The 18,773-nt window shown below is 39.8% G+C and overlaps 1 protein-coding gene across 6 annotated transcripts in view; it reads right to left on the reverse strand.

Moving 5' to 3' along the window:
* LOC145442780 (uncharacterized) overlaps positions 1-18,773 on the reverse strand; it is a 290,597-nt gene that overhangs the window by 51,262 nt on the left and 220,562 nt on the right. For all 6 annotated transcript variants that reach the window (XM_080320766.1, XM_080320768.1, XM_080320767.1 and 3 more), the window contains 5 exons: positions 15,337-15,475; positions 11,240-11,361; positions 10,326-10,512; positions 9,944-10,088; positions 554-695 (listed from right to left, as the gene is read on the reverse strand). In XM_080320766.1, the coding sequence (XP_080176892.1) occupies positions 554-695; positions 9,944-10,088; positions 10,326-10,512; positions 11,240-11,361; positions 15,337-15,475 (735 nt within the window). The remainder of the gene's footprint in view (positions 1-553; positions 696-9,943; positions 10,089-10,325; positions 10,513-11,239; positions 11,362-15,336; positions 15,476-18,773) is intronic.

Here is an 18,773-nt window from a genome sequence, read left to right on the forward strand (position 1 = left end):
TTCGTGCCTCAATAAGTCTAGTTTCAATGCTAGTTCTTTTATACGCAACGCAACAGATTATAAATTCCCATGTGAATTTTCAGTAGATTAAGGTGCCGTCACATTAGGCTAATATCAGTAATAATTCACGTTACCAGTAGTGATAACAGTATTTTTGGAATCCGTGAGACGACAGCATTCAATTATTACCAAATAGCAGCTTGGTTGATGATGAATTTTGATCTTATAGGCGAGTCGTGATTCGTCTATGCCTCACCTCTCCTTTCGCCCCAATTGTTGAAGTAAATTGGCAAATTCCTCGATTACGATTGCAATAATGGCCATTCATATTCATTTACCAGTAGCCACCTACCAATATAATAATTGTACGTCAAACCTATTGTCGGTTAGTTGCGTTCATTTTCTATGGCGACAGGTGAGGCACTGGTTCGCTTACCATGCCTGGCCGAGTGGCCCTGAGAGTGGTAGCCTACAGCAACTCACGACAAACCATAGCTGTATATGTCACAAGTCGCCTTGTTCCCTGCTTTTGACACGCTTTTTTCTACATTACCTTTTTAAGGACAGGGCCGCCACTATCCCCTTGACAAGCATCCACGTTAGTGCTTCCATTGGCGCTAGTGGCACAGAACATCCGTTTGGTGAATCTTGCTTCGGAGGTCTGAAGTTGAATAACCGAAACGCTTGCAGCGCACCTGAGAGCAATTCATAACGTTATGATATAACGAATCCCTAATGCAGCAAAAGCCGATTGGATCAAATTGAAATAATTAAAATATTAATAAAGAGGTCAGTGGAAAATGGGCGCTGTTAACCTGTAAAACACGGGTGTCAAACATACGGCTCTTGGGCCGCATCCGGCCCGCCAGACGATTTCATCCGGACCGCGAAGGAATGTCGGGGAAATGAAAATATACTTGTATTTATCCAGCACATATCTAGCAAATGCTTAGAGTTTTGAATACTTTCATCAATTAATCCCTCAAGACAGCAAATGTTGAGTATGTTCATTGCTCATAGGCCACATTATTACCACCCTACAGCGGTGTTATGGGCTCACTCTAGTCACCATAGGGAACCAAGTCGCTGGCATCGACATCCAACTCCAGAAAGGCAAAATGTGCACACTGAGGTCGCAAGTTTTTTTAAAAAATGAACCAAAAAATAATTGTTCACATATAAGCGAAAACGTCAATGCGAAACCGTTATACGCAGGTTGTCACAAAATATGATTCAAATATTTGGCTTCACACTGCTGCATCCGTTTTAACTCAAAAGGTCCCCGGCTTCCACAGAAACCCGAATCGCGATTTAATCTAAACGAACGAATTTCCGACTAAAACGAGGAAACATAGAAATATGCAAATTTATATCGTCGCTAAAGCCACTATTTTAGGGGATTATAACTGTATCATCCTACTTCTGCCAATCACATTAGTTCCGAATAAAGGTGTTGCTAGAATGGAGGCCCTTGATTGTAATATATTGTAATATAATATCACATGTATTGGCTTGGTAATAAGGTATTCAAGTGAAAACAAGGATATGGATTTTAAGGCCACATTTTACAATCATTTGACTAGTCCGGCCCGCGACACAAGTTGACTCTGGATTACCAATCTACGGATAGATACGCAACCCCGACGCTACGCTCGGGAAAGCAATTTATAAAAAGCAGGAAAATTGGTAGTGCTATAACTCGCGACCAGAGCGCGGAAAATTAATAAAACTGGTTTTGATCGAAAACTATTGTCGCGCTGATTCCGACAATACAGATTAAAATTCTGTCAGAGCAATGGAACCACCTCGAAACAGCCCTGAAAGTCCGAAAATCGGCATTATTCCAACCAATAGCCTGACGAAATCGGCCATTGTTATGTTCATTTTGTTGCGGCGCCGCCATTGTTGGAGCAATTCCTATGTTCCGACTTTAACGGCAGTTTCAGGGTGTTTCCATTTCCCTGACAAGATATGAATTTGTATTTTCGAAATCAGTGCAACACTAGCTTTCGATTAATATCAATCATATTAAATTTCAGCGCTCGAGTCGCCTGCTATAGCAATGTCAATCATGCCACTTTTAGAGTACTCAGCAAGAAGACATACTGTTTGCCCAAGCGTAACCCCCGAGAGTTGCGTATCTATAGTAGGTTAGTATTCTATAGTTTGACTATAGTGTCCTATATGGTGTGGATGCAATCAAATCTCACGCTTCAGTGAAATTTTTCTACGTCACAATTTCCATTTAGCTAAAAGCATTTTGACGGCAATTTTTCACCAGCTTGCCGAGCATTAATTTTGATTAAACGGGTAGCAATCGAAAACTGCCGCTGTACTGATTGCAAAAATGTCAATTTATGTCTGCTCGTGGCCATGGAACCCTAAAAAATCAGCATCGAACGTTGCATTGTAACGAAGTTTGGTATTGTGACGCAATTATATTTTACGAAAGATTTACATGCACGAAAAATAATTATTAATTTCGAAAATTACGTTGCATACGTATCGGAGCCTTCTTGCGGGCGACGGATTGACCACCCTTGCCCTGAACGCTTACTCTCATGGGACATCAACGTTAAAATCGCTGGCGCAGAAAGTTGTCACAGTGACAGATATAATAGTGATTTTCAAGCAAGGGTATCGTAGGCTACACCTATGGTTAGGGGTCGGGCACCTTTTTCGGAAAACAGCCACATTGACCGTAAATTTTCAATTGTAGGCTAATTCCCGAAGAGCCATACATCGATGTTAAATCACAGTTAAAGATTCGTGACCTCATGGCGGTACAAAATCAAAGAAAGGTATACATTGGATTCGTCGTGTTTCTGCGTAAACACTGGTGTGATGCTACAACGACCCCTCTAGTCAAGACCATTGGTAACGTTTGCGCATCCGACACCGTGAAAAACGACAGTTTAGAATTTGACACTTCCGCGTAGCTACAGGGTTCGGCAACCTTTTGCGAGCTGTATATTTTTGATTTTCTTTCCCTTAGTAGAGCCGTAGTTACGATGTTTTTTTTTAAAACTTGAGGTCAATATTATGTGCATTTTACAGCAAAACCAACAGTCGTAGACAGCAGTAAACTTGCGGATTAATTACATATTATTTAGTAACACGGCATTCCAATGAATCAGTGCAGCACGTGCGAGAGTAGACATCCCTATTACTGGCAGTGACGGGCTGTTCAATCAGTTGCTCCATGCCGTGAAAAACACTTCATCAGCACGGACCATCGTTAACCGATTTGGTTAACCTTACCATGTATTCAATTCTCAAAGGCTTCGGCGGTAACATAAAGTTGTGTTACTAGCCAGTGGGATTTTGCAATTACAATTTAATTTGTAATTAGGAATGTCACATCAAAGGGAGTCCTTCATTTCTCACCTATGATCAGGAAATTAATGTAGGTTTGAAAACAGCATTGCCATACAGCCGTCACCAAGTTGGGTTTTCTCTCTGATTATTCAACTTCAAGTGTTCCGATGTTGCGTACAGCGAATTATCATATTGCATGGTGATATGCGTGATATCAACTTTGCTTCAGCACCTATGCAAATTTTGAATCGAGCTCGACTGAATAGATTTACCTGATGCATGTCACGAAAAAAACGTGACGGTTTTTTCACCGTTACAGAAAAAATTTATTTTATTGGACTGGTAAGTGAGCGATTACCAGCCGAAGTAAATTTTTAAAGGACGGCGACGAGCGCCCGAAACTGAATTGTAATTTGCAAATAATATTCGAATTTATCTATAGCAGGGTTACCCAACCTTTTCGGCCAAAGTGCCACACGAACTTTACGAACCATTGCGCGGCTACTTGAATGTTGATCACCTTTTTTAGTCGTCCGATAGGAGCGAACGGAATTAGGTAACGTTGAAAACAAGACTTATATTAATGCGCTTTAAAATGGATCACAATTATGTCATGAAAACTCTATGTGCAAATGTGCAGTGTGCATTCATGTCCTGGTCGCGTGAACCGCGAAATTGTTTCAAAGGTAATAAATGAATTCGATCAATAAATATGGTACTTGCATATATCAGGGGTCGCCTCTGTATACCACTGGGCTCATATGGCAAGGACAGGATTATTTGTCTTTTAGATATAGCAATATCGAAGGTATCGGAGAACATGGCTCTATGATTTTGTACAAATGTTACATTGCAGTCGATCTCGCTGCGAGCGCACGAGCGAAGTCGCATGTTGGACGACATGTTATCTCCTAATTGCGAATATAGTTAGACTCATAATCCTGTAAATTACGCGTATTTATAATTTTCAGTAGGTCACTCCAATACTAAATGCAAGAAATCGAGTGACAATAAATCATGCGAAGTGCTAAGAAAAATTTCAAGTCAAATAAATCTTCTACGAAATATTCTACTTTATGGTCATATACGGAGATCTGATGCGATAAATGTGGCTGGCCACTGGCCATTGCATCGGAACTGATGTTTTAGTGATCATCAAATTTCGCGGTCCGACTAATCAAATTTTAGTTGGTCTTGCAATTTAACCTGATGTTATAACTAATTTCGAGAATTACCTCGCAGGCCACACAAAACCTTCTCGTGGGCTATTTTGGCCCGCGGCCACGGATTGGCCTCTCCTGATCCATATCGTTACTAACAATATTGATTGATGATACATAAAAATCCTATTTTAGTTACTATTAGTAGTTTAAATTTAAAGCAAATATTATCATAATTAAGAAGTTCGAGTCGGAGTCAGAGTCATTTTCACAAACTCCGACTACGACTCCACTCTGTATTTATTCCACGACTCCGACTCCAACCACTATAGTTTTCACGACTCCGCCTCCGACTCCAATGCGTGCTAAAAGAGACACCGCCTCCGACTCCATTAAACGGAAATTAGCCAACTTCGTCTCCGACGCCTCCGACTCCACAGCCCTGATGACAACCTACGGCTACCAGCAGTTGAAAAGGGTGTGCATCAAACTCGGACTGTAGTGCATTTGATGTAGACCTCCGCAGGTCATGTTATTGTCATAAAATAGCCATAATTGCAATTTATTAATATCAATTATCAACTTCCTGTGGAAGTATACGCCGTCACCGCAATGAGTCGTAATGGATTGAGGATTTAGCCCAGCACAGTAATCTTTGGAGTCGGTTTGAAATGTCCGGCCTTGAAACAATTTTACAATACTGTCAGAGTCACATGAATTGATTTTGTCACTGGATTGGATGTTCTGACATCGCCAATTCAGTAGGTACAAGACATACTATGTACATTGCACCGCTGGCATATTAAGAAAATCGTTCTCCATTCCACCCATTCATCAATGAATTGTATGAAGCTGGCCAAGAACGGGTATATCATTCACCCCAATAGTGGAGCTAAGACCCCAATCACACAGTGGATGCGGTGAGTAGATCATTGGATATGGCGACGTGAGTGGAACACCGGACGGTCATAATACACCAGAGTTATAAGCGTACGATCTACCAGGACAGTAACTGCCGCACTTCAAACCCCCAATTGGAGAAGCTCCAAGGGACCCAAAATTATTTCGTTGGTCGTTCGCTGAAGGAGATTTATTCAACTTTAAAATTCCCGTCGCACTTCGCGCGATTTCATGCTCCTAAATGTCCACATTTAAATGTGATTGGTAATAGAAAAATGCGCATATTTTGGAGAAAAAGATTTATAGGCGCTCACGAATATCACGCGTTGAACGGCACTATGGCCGTAGGATAGGAGGTGGGCCACGGAACATTTTCAAACCGGATAATGGGCTACGGTCAAATAAAGGTTGAGAAACCCTGGTCTAGGCCATTGCACGTCAAGGCAATAGGCCCATTCATATCAGACATTTCTTCATCCATGGAATGCTGTTACCATCGCTGAAACCGTATTAGCTAGTGAGGAATAGAGATATTATGCAGAAATTAATAGCTTATTTTAAAAAACAACAAAAATAATTTAAACTGAAATCAAATTCAACATTACAGCGTTCTTCCGAAATCTCAAATATTTCGCGGGCCTCAAAGTAAGACCTCAGGGGCCGCATGTCACGTGTAGGCTTCTGAGTTAATAGGCGTGCAGCTTGCAATATCTGTCTTTAATGAATGTCGAGGCAACAGTCGCAATAGCTCAGATATTTTTTATTGGTACTTCCTGCGGGACGCTTATAAATAGCGCAGTGCACATAATCTCAGGAATGTAGCAAGGAGAACTCAAGGGTCGAGTTTGAGAACCACTGTGTTAGATGGTGGTCCGGTAACCTCGAGCCTTTATTGGTAGAGATTGGTAGATTGTGAGATTCATGGTTACTGGGATTTTCGTTATTATTATAATAGTGTCGCTGTAATCTGAGCCCCGACGTGCAAATGCGAACCGCAGAGGGAAATGAGGGACCTCAAAAAGAAATACCAATTTAGAATCGTGCACGTCTCACGAATGAAGGCTTTCCATGTTTGAGCGATCTATGAAATATCTTTACTATAACGACAATCATGATGGAAGATCTAGAAATAACAAAATGCAACAAAGTGAATAATAGAAACTAGAAGATGAATCATCAATACTTTTGTGCGCCAAATTTTCTAAGACAAGCCCTCCATCAGCTCTACCAGTTCATTTGATGACGTGTACTGAGAATGGATGGATATTTGACAGTAATATGTGAAACTATCAATCTTATCGACAAAATTCATTCACGAGGATGGGAAACTGAATCCCTCTAACTTTTAATAACATTCATTCTCGCAATTTTAGGGCATTATTAGGCCTGTTGGGATGTTTTTCTTCTACAATTAGAAACCGGTATACGCCAGGCATATTTCTAGAAATCAGCGATCGCATGGAACACCACAAGGACTCTCCGCAATTCCCAATAGCCAATTTACCGTGAGTATTTCTCGTCCAGATGGGCTATCATGATTCTCCATTGGAATGCGGCCGTATAGTGCGAATTTATTGGAAATATGGCAGTGTATATCAACAAGATTAGGAGCCTCTGCATTAGTCTTTCTCTAGAATCGGTGTATTATTTGGTCAGGAGTGTACGAGTTTGAAGCTATCGTTAAAAGGGTGTACTACGACGAAAAAGGTTGACGAGAACTGAAATGAACGATGTTGCTCGCTTAGTCTCTAAATTTTTTGCACGCAAGGCTGGGGGTTACGTTTACCGCTGTTTGAAAACCTCTGAGTGTGATGGGTTAAGATGTACCAGTATTATTTTGACGTTGTTGGCAATACAATGTCATCGATGTGAGAAACCCGCTTCGAGTCACGACAGTAACACGTTTCGTTTTGGGCTCATTTAACAAAAGTCCAGAAAGATCCAGTACTGAACGAAAACAATGACACTAAATGTAAAGATAAAGATGAAGCGTATATAAAGACAGACATACAAACATCAAGATCGAACACAGCATTATCGGACAGCATTTGGTTGCATGGGTAAGATCACTGTTTCTCAAACCTGTTTACACTACGCCCTCTACGCCGCAAATCTGGTATCAAATGTCCCCTAACTCGTTCTTACTTCGGACAAGAATCAATTAATATTTTAACCTCACAGTCACTACATTTTCGCGTAGACTTTTGGGTTGGTCGAATTCAGGAGTTCTTAAACTTTTTTAAACTGCGTACCTTGTGGTGGCTTTTGGGTTGGGCAACGCGGGGGGTTTACGTGCTTTTTTCAAACGTTATCATTTGACAAATAGCCGCGATAATGCGTGTGCTCATCAAAAAGATGATACCGTACGGATGGGTTAATCATCAACTCTCTGCATTCGTTAGAAAAGTCCCATATTACTTAGTGTACTGCAAATGTCAGATTTTACTATCAGAAAATATTAATTCCTGCAGTTTTTAGGCGATTTGCTTTGTAACCACACTCTTGACCTAATATGTTTGCAAAATTCTATAGAAACATAGTGATGTTTGAAAGGGGGGTCTGGGGTACAGAGCCCCCCATAAGCTGCGATTACGTACACATACGTTCCCCTGAGTTTCACCCAGCACCCCAGCCAATAATAAAGCCATCACTGTGCGCACCCTTTCGACTTATGCGCATGTATGGTGTACCCCTAGAAAATTATATTGCCTATAAAGTACGCAATTGAAAAACAAGAGTCAACAAACCATGTATTTACTAGGGATGGTGTGAACGTGAGGTTCACTTTCGCGTTCTGCGTGTGAACCTCGGAAATTTTGAGGTTCGCGTTCACAACAGAACCTTGGTAGGTTCAGCACTGTGAACCTTCGGTATATATTGCAATTTTCATTTCATTATAACATCTTTGGTTCAAATTTATTGTATTTCAACTGCGGACCACTCTATGTATGGTGCTGGCAGCATAAACAATCAACACTGAACGAGCATGCACCTGGACAATCTCAAAAATTGTACATGCACTGTTACAAAAGTTTGCTCGAAATATTCAGCTTTCCGTTTGTGAATATTTAGTGACTCTTTGCCGTGAGCTTTACCCGCAATCACATAACATCAAGAGCGCACTGCATGTAGTCAGCGATTAATGCTTATTCAACCAATCAATGAGATTGATATCGTCTTCTGATGTAGAAATCTAGCACGCATACGGGGTCAATCTTGACTTCATATGTATACTGTATCATAAAAACCAACTCCGTGAGATTGGGGTGTTGGCCACTGCTTTATAACTTGTTAATGGGGTAACATCGGTAGCACGTATAGAAACCCGTTTTACATTCTGCTCAATATCCATGTAGCAATACTCAGGCGCCAAATACATTGTCCGGTAAGGTCGAAATTGTTGGCAAAGCGACGGAAGATATTGATTTTATGGGATTATTATATCATTTGAATACCTCAGTTGATACATTTGTCGACGTTTAAAACGTCAATATGTACTCAAGCACTGTGCCATTATGTGGCCCGATTCGTCGCTAGGTATCGTGTATACAGTACATTTGTATAGGCAATCCTTTAATTGAAATATAGGGTTGATATTAGTAATATGACGCCACGTGACGTCATGAGGTTCACGTTCGTGTTCACACAGAACCTTTCGAAAAGGTTCGCGTTCACACGAACCTGAACCTTTCAGAGGTTCACACCATCCCTAGTATTTACACGTTCAACCACCATTCCTCTGCGATGGAGGAGCTTATTGCTACTTCACGAGTAACTTAAATCTTGGAAGTGTTTTGGAAAAACCACTGTTGCAGAAAATTGTGACAGTGTCAGAAAAATGAAGTTACTCTCGTACCACCGGAAACTCTCTCGTGTACCTCTGGGATTACGTGACACAGTACGTGTATCCTAGTTTGAGAGCCCCAAATTGGCTGCGCGATCTTGAGTATTACGTTAAGTCAGGACTCGGGGTCACAAATTTGAAAGACTTTTACACTTGACATATTTTTTTTTGACAAATCAAGATCTCGCATCAGGCCATGTTAATATTGATTGAATACCTGATGACCACATGAGGGTCCTTCATAGTCAATTATCTTTTTATGCGCAGTATAAAAGTGAAAAAATAAACAATTTACTTCCTACCAAGAGAAATACTTGGAGGTTAATTAAGGTAATTTGGGCTTTTTTTATCGGTATGGGTATCTTCTAAAACAAAGTCAATCTGGCAAAAATAATGTGATAATCGTAATCAGAAATTTTGAAAACCCCGAAACGATTCCTGTATGTTCTGGCAAAATTTTTATTTTTCGTTTTTTGACCACTGGTATTTGTGTTACATTTTTAGCACTCGGGTAATATCGTTGCTTCTGCAACCTGTAGGTTGACAGCCTGATAAGTTGACAAATATCACAAGCAGGTGTCTAGGCCAATGCTGTTACTTCGACCGACAATGCACGTTCTACTCATGTGTCGTGTTATTCGATTTAAATGTATCGAGAGGAAAATGACTTTAGAAATTTCTTTTCTTTGGCGTAAAACAAAATCAAACTTGAAATACTTACTCCTGACGATCAACAATCTTCAACATCCCTTCTTGAAGAACGTTTGGAATATAATGCCTGTTTTCGCCTTGATTCCTTTTCTCACCGAAACCAGTGACCATGACAGACGTGCCGACATCGACAGTAGATGGCGGTATCGGTTTTCCTGCAATGGGGAAGTTTATTGATCACTTGGTACCGAGTAAGTAAAGCCCCTATATCGATTCTGATATTGCGATATTTAAAAGTAAACGTGTTAAACTGGCCCGAATCGACGTCATGCCTTTGCTTAGAGCTATGTTCGAGCACTGAGCTGCTTCTATACATCACACTTAGCAGCGATGGGCCCTTGGTTCAGATTACAGCATGTCGTTTGGTCAATCAGGATAGTTGTGTCACTCACCTCTCGGATTGCATTTTTCCTTATCATAATTCTTCAACAAGTCGACATGGTCTAGAGGACCAGCTTTCGTACAAGGAAGGCACACTGGTCGGATGTAACGCGAGAATGCGAATCCATGGCGCGTAGTGTTGGTATCCATCGTGAACTTACCGTTTGCTCCTCGTATTAATTCTTTCCCAATGCGGACCTAATCACATAATTCATCATTAGAAACTATCGGAGAGATAAATCAATTTCGAAACAATGAAACTTAGGCCTCATCATTTCGCAGTAATTTGATCAACTGCTGTCTTTAAGATATGATCAATGATGCACAAACGATCTTGACGGAAGTTCAATTTCATATTGAGAAAAAACTCTCTCCACTTGAAGGTAACAAACGAATATCATTACATTGGAGAGCCCTATGCGCATCAAATTAGGAATTGACACCGTAAATATTATATATAGAATGTAGATATTACTAAAATTGTGTACTTCAATGGATATTCAAAAATCTGATTTCTCGTAGACAGTCGTGCGGATTAGCAGGTCTATCACATTCAACCAAGATGTATTTTAGATAAAAAAAAATAGTATTGACGTTAGGTAGGTCTATGTTTCAGAGAATTTGCCGCGGTAAATACTATTTTTTCATATCGAAATTTTCTACTTCGCAACTGGTTGGAATTAAACCAAATTTCATATGCACCGTTTTCCTAGATAACCTAACAATTGAATGCGGTAAAGTCGGTAAAATTTTATTTCATTTTATTTAATATACACAAAATTTTCTTCTCTTATATCAATGTTTCTACAGATTGGAACTGTGCCAAATTCTAAAGAGAAAGTTAGTTTCGAACAGTCCTACTATACATGAATTATAAGCTCACGTTTAGACAATCTTTAATTGTACATTTGTAACAAATTCTTACCAGTGCAGCATCATAATCTAAATCAACGTTGTTGTATTTCGGATGGATGTAGATGGTTTCCGCCTCAAATATGTGGATATATTCGGGTATCACAGACCCATTACTAGGAACTGTTGTCATTCCTGAAATAAAATTAAAGTCAACTCAAAACATAATGAAACGTCCACACGTTACAAATGTGAAGGATATGAATATATATTATGCATATATATCAGGGTTGAGTAGACTCGAGTCATGTTATTCGTATGAGTTGACGACCAGTGTGACTTTGCAAAAACGACTTGAATTGATTAGATTCGTCGTTTCAGCAAAGTGGACTGACTCGTGACTCAGAGAAGAATTTACCAGTCAATCGGGTGTCGATATCTTGCATATTGCCGTATCTTGTAAATTTTCGGATTGTTAGCAATACACTGGTCTGACCTGTGAAAGCGACCAGTCATTCAATAGTTGTGCAAGAGGTGTACTTGACTTGAATGGACTCGAACTGACTCGACTCGACTCGGCTCGGCTCGACTCGAGTCACCTCCAAAAATCGAGTTACTTGACTTGACTCGACTCACCTTCAAAAATCGATTAATTTGAATTGACTCGAATCAAAATGCGCAATGACTCGGGATGACTTGTCACTCGAAGGTTTAGCGTTAGCTACGTTAAGCGTTTGGCGTTAGTTAGCTTGTTCGTGAATCAGATGGACTAAGGGTAGTGATGAAATTATACCTGCAGATTTAAGACAGGTCTGAACAATTCGTCTCCCAGAAATCAGGTATATCACCCTATGACAGGGGTCACCAACACGCGACCCGCGAGGTCACATTTCGAAATTTCAGAAGAACGCTTAGTAAAGCATTTTGAAATGCTGAAATTGATTTCACTTTAACCATATTGTTGTTGTTGTTCAAACTAAGCTATACTCATGTGCCCAATACCACTATTCCTCACTGGCAGATGCAGCTTCGGCGCTAGTAATATCATTCCGCGGAAGGAAGAATTTTCTGATATGAATAGGCATGGGTATATAGTACCTTGACTTGCAATGGTCCACCACTGCCAAGACCGAGACGCTCAGAAAGCGGACTTCAGGCTCCCCAAAAGACCAAGCCTTACGACTAGATAGTTTTCCAGCAAGTACTGTGTCTAGCTAAACCCAATATCGATTCGTTTGTCCAGGCTTTGATTAAGAAGGTCCAGAACAAGATCCAGGGTGTCCAATCCGCGGCAGTAGAAGGAATATTATGCAGCCGTCGACATTTAATTCGATTACGATCTGTTGGCTGACGTTATTATGCAAATTAAATTTACCAATTGACACCCTAATTAATGAGTGGTTTGAATTATTCTTGAAATTTTCTTCGCGCTACGTGCGGTTTAATGCAAGTTGATTTTTGATTTTAATATAGTAGTGTCATTTGTAATCTGAGCCCCACAGTACATATGCAAACAATAGAAGAATATGATGCACCGCATAATAAAGAAATACCAATTTCTAGTCGTGTTATTTTATCACGAAGGAAATTTGTTTCTGGTAGGCCTACGTTTGGGTGAATCCAATATTTTCCCCCAATACCGACAATCCTGATGGGAGGTCAAGAAATACCATCATGCAACGAAGCGGACTTATAACATTTGGCCCATCCAAAGATGCAGCACAGAATTATTCACTTCCCTAAATTTTCGAAGACCCTGCCTGCATCAACTATACCGCGGTGAATCTGATCAACTGGGATGAGAAAGCATAGTATTATGTGAAACTATACTAATATTCAATTAAATAGTATATTCATATTGAAATGAACCCGAATATTTTCGGCTGACACTCGTCAGGGGTAATCGTCAGCAACTAGTAGAGAATTGGAAAGAACATTGTATATCAACAATCGTATCACAAAATATGACGTCACCAGCATGAAAGAGAGAGCGTTCAATGTACTATTTTTAGGTGGTACACGAACTCCTTTTGTTGACAGAGTTTTGGTTGGTGTATTTTGATAAAAGTTGATTCCAGGGCACACAAATGGAATTGTGAGCGGCCCCGCCCTACGATTCGAAATCGGTCGTCTCGATAATTATTCGCACAAATCGGATTATCCAACAGATGTTTGCCGATGGCAGAATTAATGGCCTTTGATTGGTCAGCATCAATTTTAAGTGGATGAATTAAGGGTGAGCTTTTCACTGAGCGTGTTCTGATAAATCTGGGGACATGTTGGTTTATGCGGACCTGCAGACGTTTTGACGTTCTTCCCACGTAGCCACAATCACAGTGGCACCTATATTCGTACACTACATTACTTTTTTGAAGTGCAGGAAGCATGTCTTTGCGTGTTGAAGGGAGCAGTTGTGTTGTTGTATAAATCACATTGGTTTTGACCGTGTCGTAACACTTACTGACAGCAGAAATCAATTGTTTTTCAAAGCGGGTGGAAATGGGGCCAATCCACCAATGTGATTTATACAACAACACAACTGCTCCCTTCAACACGCAAAGACATGCTTCCTGCACTTCAACAAAGTAATGTAGTGTACGAATATAGGTGCCACTGTGATTGTGGCTACGTGGGAAGAACGTCAAGACGTCTGCAGGACCGCATAAACCAACATGTCCCCAGATTTATCAGAACAGGCTCAGTGAAAAGCTCACCCTTAACTCATCCACTTAAAATTGATGCTGATCAATCAAAGGCCATTAATTCTGCCATCGGCAAACATCTGTTGGATAATCCGATTTGCGCGAATAATTATCGAGACGACCGATTTCGAATCGTAGGGCGAGGCCGCTCACAATTCCATTTGTGTGCCTTGGAATCAACTTTTATCAAAATACACCAACCAAAACTCTGTCAACAAAAGGAGTTCGTGTACCACCTAAAAATAGTACATTGAACGCTCTCTCTTTCATGCTGGTGACGTCATATTTTGTGATACGATCGTTGATATACAATGTTCTTTCCAATTCTCTACTAGTTGCTGACGATTACCCCTGACGAGTGTCAGCCGAAAATATTCGGGTTCATTTCAATATGAATATACTATTTAATTGTATATTGAAGTTCTGTACCTCCAAGAAGCTCTTCATATACTAATATTAGTGACGAAATTCACTCATGACTAAGAACAAATGTTCTCGCTTGGCGCGACTAGAAAACCAGTGGCTGTTCATTCCGTGACTACTCACCATTTTGGTGCACATACTAGACCTTAGCCGATAAATATGAGTAGATGGATTAGTCCGGAGTTCACTGGCAATGAACAAGGAAAGTTTAGCATTGGCATCTGGCCTCAAGTTTGGTCATTATGACTATTCACCGGCTTGCGGCCGTAGGCTACATAAGTAATTGAAATGCGGCCGTGAATAGAGCAACAAGGTTGGCCACCCCTGCTTTAGTTGCTGAAGAGTGTTGTCAGGTGTCGTGTGCAGCTCACAGTTCAAAATAGAATGAAATTATTCAATAAAATATTATTTCTTTTGTGGTAACTATGCCCATCGCCCATGTTAGAGAGCACAGAACCGTACTGACGTAGAGTGATCAACACGTGGTTGTTAAAATGCGTTGCCTATTGTTATGTCGATATTGAAGTCATGGGGCCCGCGGCTTTTACGAATTTCGAAAAGTGTCCCGCAACCAGTTTTGAGTTGGCGACCCCTGCCCTATGAGGATCAAGACCAGTGAATGTATGAATTTGAAACAGTTTATTAAGATTCACGATATTAGGGCCGTCTTGGCATGAACGTAACCAAACATATCCCAGCTGGTCGCACGTTGGTGTCAGATAAATGCGTCACATTAACACCATAAAATCGGATGTGTTGCTTTGATTTGATTTTTTAAGGGACCGTAAGTCTGGTAAAATTTTGCCAAGGGACGGTTTCGTGAATTTATTTTTAAAATGTTTGAGAACCCTTGGTTTGGACAAAGAAATGGCCAAAGAAAGGTGATATGACTCTGGTCCAATGGAAATTAGAAAATATTATCGGATCGGAGTAGCCTGGTTGAATCGATAATAAAGTACTTCAGAAATGAAGAACCGAAGTAGTTATATTGATAAAAAATATATATATATCTGCAAGTGATTTAAACAGGTTCGAGATTACATACCAACGGCAATGAGGAATAGCTTTTTCCAATCTTCATTTTTATTCCAGGGAAAAAATTGATCAAAGACGTGTGCGGCAGTCAATATCCATTCTTTGTTTATTATGGTACCCCCTGCGAATCTGGATTTCATTCCGTAAATCTGTCAAAAATGACATAAGCTGATCGCACTATTTGTCTACCATCTACCTTGCTAGGACTAGGTTGGAATATCCGAATTCTTAATTCCGATTCACTGTGGTTATCCGGTTAAAATTAAAATTCCTATTCTTGGTATTTTATAAACCCACAAAGACATATAGGCCTGATAATTAGCTCCTATCACGAAACATTGAGATATTCCCTACATCGCCTGTAACTCCATATCAGGGTTTGACAATCGCTAGCATGAATGGCAATCGTGGTACGCGCGCGTCTGTCCACGGTCTCATGTAACGCGCAATGTATGTCGTTCTAGCATTGGCATTGGCATTTACTTCGGTGAACAGCTATAGTTCTGACAAGTCAATACATAGGCTATCTGCATGTGATCTTGGTTATATCTATAAGGTGTTCAAAACCTACGCGGTAGGCGGCGTCAAAATCCACAACAAAGATATCCGTTGACTGCATCATCTCGCGTCAGGCGCGTTTCTGATACCCGTCAAATTAACCGTCAGATAATTATTGCCCGTCGCTATAGATAATTGTAGATTGGTTGTATGTATAGTTATTGTTAAATTCTACGTATCAATTCCAAAGTAACGGATATTAGTTATGTCTACGCTGGTCAAGGTAGTGTTCGAAAACTATGGACTATCGAACTAGCGTCAGGCGCGTGGACGAACACTCGAAAACTCGTTTTATGTTCTACTGGTGGTGAGCTTAATAGATAGTTTCCCTGGGGAGCACTTCTCCATGCGATTTAGCATGTATCTACATAATAGCTAATAGTCAGGTATAAAACGTAATAGGACCATTATAACACAGCGTATATTTCCCTTTAAACGTGAATATTATGTATATATGAATTAAAAGCTGTCACATAACGTATAAGTAATAAGTATTTTGGGTCGGGGGAGGCTGGTCGCATACTTTCAGCAGTTAGTCGGAGTTAGCTACATATGAAATAGCAAGATGCATCGTCACAGCTAACGCAAAATGACTATAATGACACCGCCCAAGAGTAGAATCTTCGAGAAAATATATTCGGTTACCGTGATTCAAAGGCTATTTCAAGCGTTTATGACAATTTAACACATGATGCTAGTGCAATATTATCCCTGAACTACCTTCTACTTTACAAAAACCAAATTGCAAACGTACTTATTTCATCCATAATACTGTTCGGGTGGATGGTTGAAGTAAATGTAAAACAACACCACTTCAGTCAGTACTGCAAGTAGCTAAAATCTACTGGAGGACCTCGAAAAAGTAGAAATATTCCACATATACAAAATCTCAAAAACGTGATGTGATAGAGCAAAAATAGCGTCAGATTCATATTCAGCTTCCCAAAATTAGCTATATTTGACGTAAAGAAGTCCTGGCGCAAAATCTTGTAGATCAGTGTTATCTATATTTTTATGGAGAACACTATATAAAGTTCTTCTCATCATCATTTTATCGGCTTTCTCTTGATATAAGTAAAGAGTATATTCGTGTATACGTGTTATCACTTGACATGTATTGTTAAAAAATATATTAAATTGACAACGAAGTACGGACAATATGTTTTTCTGCCATTTACACTCTCTTACGAACCATTCTAATTTTAAAATATATATTTCGAAAGTCGATTAAATTTTTTGAAATGAAAAAGATTGCGCGATTCGAGAGTCTTCTATTCAGAAAGGTGCGAAGCAGAAATACGCACGCAGAGCAATGACCCTGCAGTAAAGTGTAGCCCGACAATAGCATGAAATTTAGGACTCGACAACCTTTCTCGCCGTAGTACACGCTTTTAACGTGCAACTCTAACCATATATTACACCGATTTCGTAGTAAAGCTGCATTTCGATTGCATATATAGCATACGGCCACATTCCAGCGAAGTCGTCATGGCCATCTGGTAGATAAATACCAATCGCCTAGAAATTTCGAAAAAAAATTAATAAGTGAATCAGGCTAATTTTAGGCTGTTGAATTAGATTCTGTGCTCAGAATTTCTCTATAACGTCAGATTTTTTCCGTACGATTTTTATTTTCATTTTCATAAATATTCAAATTTCGACTTTCGTTAGTGACATTACTTTTCACATACCATACCAACAGATCAAATATTGTTATTGAAATCATCTATCATGAAATCTTGGTTGTTGTAGTACAGAATGGGTGAGTTTTCGGTGAACTTGACTCCAGTGGTTCTCTATCTTCGCTCAATTAGAATAGTAAGGGCGTTTTATAAAATAATTCACAAATCCGTGAACTGTATTGTTACCAAACAATTTCTTCACCAATATGTCTGTCAAGGTCTGTTATAACATGTGTTAAAATGTTGAAGTTCAACTCCTGTGGGAAACCCAGAAAAACAAAGCTGTTAAATCTGACAAATTTGAAAAAAATAAAATAAAATAAAAAAATTGAAAAAAATATCTTTATCGGCTATAAGTAACTAAGGATGGGTTTAATAATGGTTTTTTATGATTCTCAATTGATTGGTAAAATTTACATTTTACTACAGACTGTTTTGTGGAAATATATTTCAAAGTAATGGCACCGATGGCATAGTTATACCGTCATACGTACACCGTTCAGTAATTCGATACCGAACGATTCAACAGATTCTGTATACTGTAATACTGGGTAAAATACACATACATAGGCTTAAAACCAGTTCAGTAATTACTCAAATACAGTACTAAGCCATGCAGCAAGGTCTAAAACGGTATTTTTTGTATCATTCCGTTCTATTTTAGATGGACGCAATTGTACCGAAGTAAAAAAGCGGCTATGAACCCAGCACGGACTTGTGTGACTTCAGTGACGATTGTTACTGAATAGTTCGTTGCTGTTTCACCATAATTTCTGATCCTTGGCATATGGATCAGTTTGGATCAGCCGCTCATCTATTCAGGTAACACACTGTGAGCAGTGGTTTGGGTTATTAGAGCCAACGATCCTGAGTTTCAACATTCTTACTGGAATGGCTGGATGAAGAGAATTAATGGGAATGATGCAAAACAGCGCACACAGATCGAGTTCCTTCCAGTTAATGAAGGAGACCCTGATGACCTCAAAACCTTCTGCACCACTCTTAAAGAGTGTGCACAGCACGTTGGGGTAGCTTTCGTGTGATTCGCTGTGATTAGAGGCGTCAGCCAATATGGAAAAGGGGAAAAAAGCCGTACACTAAGTTGGACAAAATCATTTTTGAGCGTACGGGGCAAGAGCTCCAGTAACAATGCTTGAAGTCTTGGTTCTGGCCGAAGAAAACTTATTTGCGATGTTGTAATCAGGGA

Source organism: Botryllus schlosseri, chromosome 7, assembly GCF_051294905.1.
Source record: "Botryllus schlosseri isolate E-star chromosome 7, Bs_hap1, whole genome shotgun sequence".
NCBI lineage: Eukaryota > Metazoa > Chordata > Ascidiacea > Stolidobranchia > Styelidae > Botryllus > Botryllus schlosseri.